The sequence below is a fragment of the Panthera tigris genome, chromosome B3, assembly GCF_018350195.1.
Source record: "Panthera tigris isolate Pti1 chromosome B3, P.tigris_Pti1_mat1.1, whole genome shotgun sequence".
NCBI classification, from domain to species: Eukaryota; Metazoa; Chordata; class Mammalia; order Carnivora; family Felidae; genus Panthera; species Panthera tigris.
The window spans coordinates 79,295,764-79,307,766 of record NC_056665.1 but is presented as its reverse complement, the minus strand read 5'-3'; the positions used below and the strand labels follow the sequence as shown (position 1 = coordinate 79,307,766).

Here is a 12,003-nt window from a genome sequence, read left to right as displayed (position 1 = left end):
AATGAAATCATATATGGTATCTTCATTTCTCTGACTTATTTCTGGCAGCATTATACCCACTAGGTCCATCCATGTTGTTGCAAATGGCAAGATCTCATTTTTTTATATGACTAAGTAACATTCCATCATACACACACACACACCCTATATTTTATTTATCCATTTATTTATCAGTGGACACTTGGTTGCTTCTGTATCTTTGCTGTTGTAAATAATACTGCCATAAATAGAGGGTTGAATATATCTTTTTGAACTGGTGTTTTTATTTTCTTTGGGTAAATACTCAGTAGCAGAGTTACTGGATCATATAGCATTTCTATTTTTACACGAAATGAAATAAGTCAGGCAGAGAAAGACAAATACCATATGATTTCACTTATATATGGAATCTAAAAAACAAATGAACAAACAAGAAAAAGTATATATAGACCTATAAGTGTAGAGAACAAACTGGTGGTTGCTGGAGGGGAGGAGGTAGGGGATTGGAAAAAATGGGTGAAGGGGAGTGGGAGGTACAGGTTCCCAGTTATGGAATGAATAAATCATAAGGATGAAAGGTACAGCATAGCAAACATAGCCAATCAAGGCATTATAATAGCATTCCATGGTAAGAGATGGTAGCTACACTTGTGATTAGCTTAGCATAACATATAGAATTATTGAACCACTGTGTTGTACATCTGAAACTAATGTAACATTGTATGTTAGCTGTACTTCAATTTTTTTTAATTTTTTTTAACGTTTATTTATTTTTGAGACAGAGAGAGACAGAGCATGAATGGGGGAGGGTCAGAGAGAGAGGGAGACACAGAATCGGAAGCAGGCTCCAGGCTCTGAGCTGTCAGCACAGAGCCCGACGCAGGGCTCGAACTCACGGACCGTGAGATCATGACCTGAGCTGAAGTCGGACGCCCAACCGACCAAGCCACCCAGGCGCCCCACAATTTTTTTTTAAGTATACCTATGAAAAAGCAGGAAATGTAGGAGGAAATGTTACATACAACCAGGATCAAAAGAGTTAATGGAAGTAGACCAGAAATGGTGGAAGTGATAGACTTAGTAGAAAAGAATTTTCAAGGATTTATGTGAAAATATGAGGTGAAAGACTTGTACAATGAAAACTATAAAACACTGCTCAAAGAAGGGAAAAAAAACACAAACAGACATTCTACGTTCTTGTATTAGAAGAATTAATATTGTTAAAATGTCCATACTACCCAAAGCAATCTACAGATTTAATGCAATCTTTATCAAAATACCAACAGCATTTTTCAGAAGTAGAAGAAACAATTCTGAAATCTATATGGAACTACAAAAAACTCCAAATATCCCAAGCAATTTTAGCAAGAAGGAGAACACTGGAGGCATATTTTCTGATTTCAAGATATGTTATAGTAATCAAAACAGTATGGAACTGGCTTGAAAATAGATCTATAGACCAACAGTATGGAACTGACCAATGGTCAGAGACTGATCTAGCAAAAATGGAGAAAAGACACAAATTATGAGAAAGTATTAAGAGACATCACTAGAGACACTACAGACGTTAAAAAAGTGATAAAGGAATAATATTTTTAAAAAGTCTTTTTGCCTAGATAATCAGCAATTTGGATAAAATGAGTAGGTTCCTTGAAAGAAAACTGCCAAAGCTCACTTAAGAGGAAATTGAAATCTAAGTAGTGCTATCTAAGAGCTAAATCTTAGTAGAAAAATTCAGGCTTATATGCCTTTGCTGGAGAATTCTACCAGACAGTAAGGAAGAACTTACACCAACTCTATTCAAATCTTTAAGGATATGAAAAAAAAAAAAAAAAAAAAAAAAAAAAAAAAAAAAAAAAAGAGCCTTGATCTGTTTTTCACTTCATTCAGAAATCATCCCAAAGTGTATCATAGATCCAAATATGAAACCCCCAACCATAAAATGTAGAATAAAACATAGGAGAATATCTGTGTTATTTTCAGTTATACAAAGATTTATTAGGTCTTGAACCAAAAGCATGATCCATAAGGAAATATTTGAAATAAGTTGGGCTTCATATAAATTAAGAACTTTAGAAAACAATGGGTAGAGAATGAAAAGACAAGCCACAAACTGGAAGAAAAATCTGTAAAACACATATCTGATAAAAAGCTTTTATCTAGAATATATATATAGAGAACTATTGCAGCTCAATAATAAGACAATTCAATTTAAAAAAATGGGCAGAGGAGTTGATCAGTTGTGTGCATGACGGGGCATATAAGCACAGGGAAGGATGTTCAGCCTCATTAGTCATTAGGGAAATGCAAATTAAAACTGTGAGATACTATTATACCTGTTAGAATGTCTAAAATAAAAACAACCAACATTACCAAGTGCTGTCAAAGATGCAGAGCAACTGGAACTCTCATACACTGCTTGTAGGAATGTCAAATGGTATAGGCATTTTGGCAATTTTGTATAAAGTTATCCAGATACTTCCATCCACCCCACAGAAATAAAAACTTGTGTTCACACAAAAACCTCTAAGTGAACATTTATAGCAACTTTATTTGTAATAGTCAAAAATTGGAACTAAAATGCCCCTCAACTGGGGAATGGGTACATACACTTTGGTATATCCATGCAATACAATGGAGCACTCCTCAGCAATAAAACGGAATACATTAATGATACATACAACAGAATGGACAATTTCAGATTTATTACACTAAGTGTGAAAAAAGTCAGATTCAAAATTAGGTACAATAGAAATGGGATAATATCATTTATATGACATTCTTGAAAAGACCAAATTATAGAGACAGAAAGCTGATCAGTATTTTCTAGGGGTTAAGGGTCAGGGGAGAAGTTGATAATAAATGGGCATGGAGAAATTTTAGGGGGTGATGGGAACTGTTCTATATCTTGGCTGTTTTGTGTATAGCACATATATGGTATGTAGTTATTATATACATTTGTAAAAACTTTCAGGACTACACACTAAAAAGGGTGAATTTTATTGTATGTCAATTATACCTTAATGAACTATTTAAAATAGCATAAAGGGGCATCTGAGTGTCAATTCTTGATTTCTTCTCAGGTCATGATCTCATGGTTTGTGAATTTGAGCCCCACATTGGGTTCTGAGCTGACAGCGTGGAGTCTGCTTGGGATTCTCTGTCTCTCCCGCTCTCTCTGCCCCTCTCCTGTGTGCTCTCTCAAAAATAAATAAATTTTAAAAATAGCACAAAAATACCAAATACTTAAAGGCAAATTTAACAAATATATCTAAGACATGTACAATGAAAACTACAAAACATTTTTGAGAGAAATTTAAGAGACTAATAAATAGGGCAATATATCTTGTTCATAATAAAGTACAAGTCTCTGCATTGTTAAAATACAGTCCTACCCAACTGATCTATGTTTGTTTCAATGTAATATCATTGAAAGTCATTGCAGATTTTTTTGTAGAAATTACAAAGTGATTCTAAAATGTGTATGGAAATTCAGAAGACCTATAATGTCCAAAGCAATTTTGAAAAGAAAAAAAAGACCCTACCTGACTTTATGGCTTAGTATAAAGCACCAATAATAAGTATAATGTGTTAATATATAGTCAAACATACAATTATATGACCCAGAAATTCTGTTCCTCGCTATTTTCTCATAAAAATTGAGAAACACCCACTAAAATACTTGCACATAAATGTTCATAGCATTATTATTTGTGATAGCCACAAATTGGAAAAAAAATACAAATGTCCATCTGAGGGTAAATAATTATCCTAGGCCCATGTAATGAAATACTAGTAACTGATAAATAGAGAGGATTCCCAAAGGCAGTATGTATAAATGAGTCTCAAAAATATAGTGAGCAAAAGAAGTTAGCCAGAAAAGAGTATATAGTATATACTGTATGATTTCATTTGTATGAAACTCTGTAGCAGGTGAACTATGGTGACAAAAAGCAAATCTGTGCATAGGGTCAACATTGTAAATAGCATCAACTGCAAGAGGGTATAATAAAATTTGGGGGAGGTTGATGTAAATGTTTCATGGCCTGGGGTGCATGGATGGCTCAGTCGATCTAGCATCCGACTTTTGATTTCTCACTGTTCCTGGGATCGAGCCAGGAGTTGGGCTCTGAACATGGAGTCTGCTCGGGATTCTCTCTCTCTCTGCCCCTCCCCTACTCACATGCACACACTTTCTCTCTCTCTCAAAATAAATAAACATTTAAAAGAAACGTTTTCTGGCCTGATTGTGACTTTGGTTGCATGAGTGTTGATGATTGTCGAAATACAGACTTCTGTCCATTTTATTTGTTAATTATTTCTCAGTGAAGTTGATTTTTAAAATAGTATATGAACTATTCATTGCTTTTAAGTTAGGGAAAATGGTATTGTACTTTTCCCTATAAAACAGTACTCTTTCCTCCTTGTACTCTAAAAATATTGTTGGCATGCCTGGGTGACTCAGTCGGTTGGTTAAGCAGCCAACTTCAGCTCAGGTCATGATCTCATGGTTCATGAGTTCGAGCCCCATGTCAGGCTCTGTGCTGACAGCTCAGAGCCTGGAGCCTGCTTCAGATTCTGTGCCTTCCGCTGTCTCTCTGCCCCCCTCCCCCCACCCCGGTCATGCTCTGTCTCTCTCAAATAAAATAAATAAGTATTAAGAAAGTAATAATAATAAAATATTTTTATTACCAAAAAAGGAACTTATTTTTCTTTTAATTAGCACAACAAAAGCAGTAACATCATTTCAGCTCTTGTGTTTGCTTTAAGGAAGCCAACTTTTTTTTTTTTTTAATTTTTAACTCTTATTTATTTTTGAGAGAGAGACACACAAAGAGTGCGAGTGAGGGAGGGGCAGACATAGAATCTGAAGCAGGCTCCAGGCTCTGAGCTGTCAGCACAGAGTCCAACGTGGGGCTCAAACCTAGGAACGTGAGATCATGACCTGAGCTGAAGTTGGACACTTCACTGACTGAGTGAGCCACCCGGGTGCTCTGGAAGCCAGCATTTCTAAGTGATAAGTAGTAGCAGTTTTGTTTTGTTTTTTAATCTTTACTTCTTTTTGAGACAGAGAGACAGAGTGCAAGCGGGGGAGGAATAGAGAGAGGGAGACACAGAATCCAAAGTAGGCTCCAGGCTTCGAGCTGTCAGCACAGAGCCCAATGCGGGGCTCAAACCCACGAACCGTTAGATCATGACCTGAGCTGATGTCGACGTTTAACCGACTGAGCCACCCAGGCGCCCCGAAGTAGTTTTAAGCTTGGTCACCAACAGACTCTTAAGCAAGAGGATGATCTGAATATACTTAATTTTAATTTATACAAAATGCGTCATTTGAATGTAGCCCCTAAATTTATTAATAAGAAAAAATAAAGAGGAATTCACAATACAATGTATTTATCTGCAGAAGATAACCACATTCTGGACATTTTTCCATGACAGCAGCCCCTTAAAATACACTTTTATTGACTTTAGTGTCAGACCCATCCTGTTACATGAACAAAAAAGACAGTATTCTCTCCTTGACTATGACCTTTCCCACTACATTACAAATATCAACATATAAAAGAAATCATAATTCTTAATAATTATGTGAAAAAGTTGTATGTGAGAAAAGAGTCCTTTACACATAAAAATTAACTTAGGTTGTTTGATTGTTTTAACAGAAATATCCAATGCCACTGCAGATGGACCTACTCTTAACACTGCCCATGAGATTGTGGATTGGTAGTTTTATTAATGGTTTGAAGTTCGCTTTAAGATCCTTAAGGATGTTTCTACCCTTTGATCAAATAATTCTACTCTTAAAATGGAATTATACATTAGGACTGTGGTCTGAATTTAGAACCTTTTCTTGCTTTAGGAGGGAGATGGGAAATACAGGGAATAATATTAATTGTTAATATTATAATAGTAATTGTTACCGTTAAAATTTTTTAGATTTTTCTCCTATAAATTATCACTCATTATATGCCTGCTATTGGGAGATAATCCTTGAGTAATAAACTCTTGGATTTATCCCTGTGGAGGGAATTTAAGCCTGATGTATTTAAAACAAATTGACTTTTGGATCCTGAGAAACTAACAGAAACCCATGGGGGAGGGGAAGAAAAAAAAAAAAAAAGAGGTTAGGGTGGGAGAGAGCCAAAGCATAAGAGACTGTTAAAAACTGAGAACAAACTGAGGGTTGATGGGGGGTGGGAGGGAGGGGAGGGTGGGTGATGGGTATTGAGGAGGGCACCTTTTGGGATGAGCACTGGGTGTTGTATGGAAACCAATTTGACAGTAAATTTCATATATTAAAAAATAAATAAAAAAAATAAATAAAACAAATTGACTTTTAACTATTGTTCATAATCTATTTAACTTAGATTGCATGAAAATTAAATGCAATGTATGGGCAATAACAAAAAGGAGAGTTGGTTTGTCTCCTCTGGTGCTTTCCTGAGTCAAAGAATCTAGATAATACTTCAGCCCGCACACAGAACATGATCAGTTTTATTGAGTCGTCTCATATTTTTGAATATGCCAAAATGGACACACCTTTTTTTTTTTTTGCAAGCAGATTGCAACAATATGTGTAATGGAATTGTAATAAACTGATTCCCATTTTTATGCTACTGGATTGCTATAGATCTTGTGAGAATGCACAGTTCTTCCCACCTATTATATTTCTTAGCCACCTCACTGCCAGGAGTCTCTCTGATTTTTATCTCATATTCTTCCATTTCCTTGCCCTCTAATTAGAAGATCGTTTGGTCCTTATTGCCCTTATCACATGTGATTTCTTTCCTCCTGACTTGGAGGTATGTCAGTATCAACTTTGCTATCCACTTTCAGTGTTCTGGATACTTTGAACTTTTATAATTAGCTGTGTTTTTACCCTGACATTTATTTGGTTTCTATTTTAAATTGAGAAGGTTTTGACATCTAACCTATTGTGGTATCTGTATTTACAGTTCCCCGAATGTGGTTTCTATGGAATGTATGATAAGATCCTGCTTTTTCGCCACGACCCTACCTCCGAAAACATCCTTCAGCTGGTGAAAACGGCTAGCGATATCCAGGAAGGCGATCTTATTGAAGTTGTCTTGTCAGGTAGTACTTTTATTTCTCTATCCATAGATTAATAATTTCTATTTGAAGAAATCTTGGGCATAAGTTTTTAAGGGTAACAGAAAACATACATCAAAATTGGGCCCAAAAGGAAATTTTGGGCTTCTGTCTACAGGAACTTTCAAAATTTTTTCAGAAAAAGCAAACAGTTTGCCTTGAATTGGCTGTTTCTGCATCCAGTATTGTCCCACTTTTCCCAAATTTACAGTCTCCCCAGCCTCCCAGCAACACACAGGCGTACTTTCATTTATCACCTTGAATCATTTGGACAGCGGCAAAAGCAAACAAAAAAGCTCACCAGAGGTGAAAGACAGGTGTTAGGGCCCCACATGTATGGAGGGTATGGAAGCCAAGAAATGACAACAGGGCTAGGTAGGAATCCATTGCTTTCATTAAGTCAGAAGCCTGCTTACTATAAGCCAAGGCCAAGTTGGAAGCCAGAGTTCAGGAGTTACAGCAGATGAGGCCATGCCATCTCGAGGAGCAGCTGCTCTCAGATAGAAATCTGCCCAGATTTATATTTCTTGTTTAGGATTTACAAGTTACTAATGGGACTGTGTATATCAATACAGAAAAACAAAAAACCAAAACAAAACAAAACAAAAACAGTGTATTTCACTTAAAAAAAAAAGTGCCAAAGAACAGCTGTACAGGGATCCTCACAAAAATGATCAGTGCAGCAATGTGAAGAGACCCAGATTTTTAATGTTTATTTTTGTTAAAATTGAGGAATTATTGAGAAACTCAGATTGTATTGCTCCTTTGTTTGTTATTTCTTTGACTAAAGGAAATCCATTGGCTTTAATGATTCTAGATTTTACTTCTTTAAGTTCCTCAACTTGTTCAGCGCCCAAGCCTTGGTTGCACTGATTAGAATTCAGTTGGACTTTGCCTGGATGCAGTCCAATTCACTAGGTCTTTGCTGATCACCTATCATTGTGTGATGTCCTGGGATCACCACATTTTCATTGTGTAGATAGATCCTATGAAACAACTTGCTTTGCAGAAAAAAGTAATAATTTTCTTGTTTATAGGGTTGCCACTTGCTAAAGAAACCAAAAAAGAAAAGGCTTACATGTGTTTTTTTGTAGATAATGCCAACCACTTTTATGTTCTATGATTTTTTCATATATATATTTTATTCAAGTATGATTAATGTCTAGTGTTACATTAGTTTCAGGTGTACAATATAGTGACTCAGCAATTCTGTACATTACTCAGTGCTCATTAGCACTCCCCACCTCCCCTCCCTGTGGCAGCCATCAGTTTGTTCTCTATAGTTAAGAGTTATCTTTTGTTTGTCTCTTTTTTCCTTTGTTCATTTGTTTCTTAAATTCCACCTTGAGTGAAATCACATGGTATTTGTCTCTCTCTGACTGACTTATTTCACTTATTGTTATACCCTCTAGATCTATCCATGTTGTTGCAAAGAGCAGGATTTCATTCTTTTTTATGGCTGAGTAATATTCCATCGTGTGTGTGTGTGTGTGTGTGTGTGTGTGTGTGTGTGTGTGTGCGCGCGCCTGCACATGTATTGAATCTTCTTTATTCATTCTTAATGGATGGACACATGGGTTGCTTCCATATCTTGGCCCTTATAAATAATGCTGCAATAAACACTAAGGGTGCATCTATCATTTTGATTTACTAGTGGAATCTAACTGGATTATATGGTAGTTCTATTTTTAATTCTTTGAGAAACTGCCATGCTATTACCTTTCTTGAACTCTTTCAGAAACCAGTGCACCTGGCCTCAAAAAACTAGTGCTTAGACATGTCGTTTTTTTTCAGTTTCCTATTTCTCAGCAGTAGGGGCTGCCTGAAATAAATTATTCAGGGAAATCATGCCCTGGATCCATCCTCTCTATAATTCATATCAAACTCACAGTCAGACTGCTTCACAAATAATGTAATGTGTTTTATGAATCTTTTTTGCCTGTGGCAATGTCCAGAAATATATGAGAATTTTTAAAATTGCATTTCAAAATTTAATTTATTTTTCTTTCCATTTTACTTTTGTTGTCAAGTGTTTTATAGCAGTTCCAGGCAGATTGAATGCAAGCTGTGTGTGGGTGTGCTTGCGCTGTTGAAAGGGGCTGCCTCTGTGCATGTGATCTCTGTGTCATAGAGCAGGACCTGCTCTTGGGCACAGTGACCCGATGTGGCCCTCTGCATTGCTTCATAGCACCGAGAACTGCATTGCGCTTCTCCTCGCTGTCTTTGCGAACCAAAATCCTCATTGTGTTTACGTTCTGCTTCTTTTGTCATCCACCCTTTCCATTCCATGTTCTCTTCTCCATCTCCCTGGCCTTGATTGCTCAGAGGGCATTTAAGGGCAACCTTTTTTTTACCTGCTGCCCCAGCACCAGGCTCAGGAAGGCCTCTCCTGCTCTTATCAGCTATCTTGTTGGTATTTAAAAGGAGCTGTTCTATAACAGCCTAGTTGCAGATTTGAACCTGGAGCCTTTCAACTTTTTTGCTCCACATAGTCTCACTTCCCCAGTGTCATTTAACCCTTAAATATACAATTATATATATTTAATTAAACATATATAATTACATATAATATATGTAATATATGTATTTATATGTACACACATTCAATTATGTTTAATTGATGATCTCCAACGTTTCCCCGTTAGCTTCTTTGGCAACTATATTCTCCTCCCTCCTCTCCTACTCTAATGCTGAGCCTTGTGATTTTCTCGATAAATGTTAAAAATGATTTTTCTTTAAAACCTCCCCTACCCACGTTACAGTCCTGGCTTTTCCCAGGCCTCTTTCCTTCCTGTTTGTTGTCAGTCACCTGCAGCACAGTCCCACACCTGAGCTCACCAATAAGACTTGGTCCAACTCTGAGGTCTTCACACCGGCACACCCCCTTCATCTTGCCTGTTGCTACCAAATCCACATCCTAGGTGCTGCCATTTGACTGTAGTTTTCAGTCACTAACTCCCTACCATTTTAGGACCATTTTTCTTTCTTCTTCTCTCCCCACAGCACACAGGCCACCACCTGCATGTCATACATCACTTTGATGCAGTCTCTAGTATCTCATGTTTTCCTATACCCTAGTTGGGCCTGTTATATGTGTCTATAATCTGATTTACATTACCATCCATTTTTGCCATTCCTGTTCCTGAGCCACACATGTCCCCTGAGAGTCCCCTGCCCCTGTGTCTCAGTTTATACTCGTCTTTACCAACCTTACAACTGTTTGACATTTTCTTCTTCCCCCAACCCCCACATCCTTTTGTTACCATAGACCTAAGGTTCTCAATAAATTTGTATGAGTTGATTGATTGACTAGTGACTTTCACATTAGAAGTTATCACATTTCCAAAATTTATAAAAATATTGATTTGTTGTAAAAATATTGTTTCTCGGTATATCCACAATAGTAAACTAAAGTTCAAGTCTCCTTGCTGTGCACTGACTTAGCCCTTACCAGAAATTAGTGCCTGTGATATGGGTACTAATAAAAATATCATATCATATCATATCATATCATATCATATCATATCATATAATGCATTGCATTATAATTGGATACCAGGGAGCTCATATCAATAGCTCATTCCTGACCCAGTCCCTGAAGAATATGGAGCGCTGTAATTGGCCAGAGAAATATGCCATTTCCTGAAGGTGTAGTGAAGGATCGACTTCATTCAAAATGCAATGGGTAAAGGAAGTAAGAGAACAAAACACTGGACATCCCCTCTGCTGCCTTTAGACCAGTTTCAGAACATAAACAATGCTGGAAAATTTCCTCTTAAAGACTATAATTTTATTGTTAAAATTCATTTATCTAAATTTTCTGTTTTTCCCCATGAAAAATTAAATTTTACTCTGTAGTTCAACATAAATGTAATCTGGTTCTTTTCCACCAACAGGAACATGTTCTGACATAGCAGTAGAGTAAAATGTGAGAAAATATCGAAAGATTAATTTTGAAGAAGGTTATATACTCTTGTCTCTTCAGACAACATCAAGAATTTTCTATTGTTTAAGTCATTTTCTGCCAAGGTCTTTCATCATCTGTTAGTACTAACCAGGCTGCTTTTGGCTAATTTGCTAGTTTTCTCTCTCCTTTTCTTTTTGAAAAACAGGGCTTGTATGATCTAGTGTATTTAGACCCAGTAAGCCAGGAAAACATTGCTCATCGGTGGATGGGTTGGGTTCTGGAGGAAGAAAAAAAAGAAATAATTCCATGGAAGTTCCCCACCATGCACACTCCCACCACTGGCAAATTTTCTTTGTCTGCTAAGCAAAGGATTAGGATTGCTACCATTGTTATGGAGTAAGTAGGAAAGCACTACAGATGAAAGTTTTTCCTACTAACACCAAAGTCAGGTTCAAGTGTATAGTACTGAACTATAAAACAAAGTTCATGGAATTTATCTGAAGCCTTTCTCGTGATGAATCTCTATCAAAGTCTGATAATTCAGCTGTAGCAATGCAAATTAGTAATAGCACTGCATTCACGTGACTCAACTCTTTCTTTTTTGTTTTATGGAGGCTTGACCTCCAATAAATGTGTGTGTGTGTGTTTCTGTGTGTGTGTGTGTGTGTGTGTGTTTATAGGTCGTTAAATGGAAAATAGATGAGCACTATAAGAATTTCTCAAGATTACAATTTTAAAGTCTTAGAACTAAATGTTGAAACTTTCCTTCTTTAATTAATGGTAAAACTCCATTTTTTTCAGATATTTTTCACTAGTTTTTACAATAGATTATGCAGTATTATTTGTAACTTTTGCAAAGCAGTGTTTCCACATGTGGCTGGTTATTAGTTCCACACCATCTAGAGATGGGAGCCTCAGAAAGCTAGTGCCATAGCCCAAGCAGAAGGGTTGTGGGTCTATTTTCAGGCAGTGATTGAAGAGCTAAAAATGAAATAGAGGGAATA

The 12,003-nt window shown here is 36.6% G+C and overlaps 1 protein-coding gene across 2 annotated transcripts in view; it reads left to right on the top strand.

The window, feature by feature from the left end:
* The window catches only part of PRKD1 (protein kinase D1), a 327,480-nt gene that overhangs the window by 177,843 nt on the left and 137,634 nt on the right, over positions 1 to 12,003 (top strand). For both annotated transcript variants that reach the window (XM_042989495.1, XM_042989494.1), the window contains exon 2: positions 6,939 to 7,077. In XM_042989495.1, coding sequence (XP_042845429.1) covers positions 6,939 to 7,077 — 139 coding nt within the window. The remainder of the gene's footprint in view (positions 1 to 6,938; positions 7,078 to 12,003) is intronic.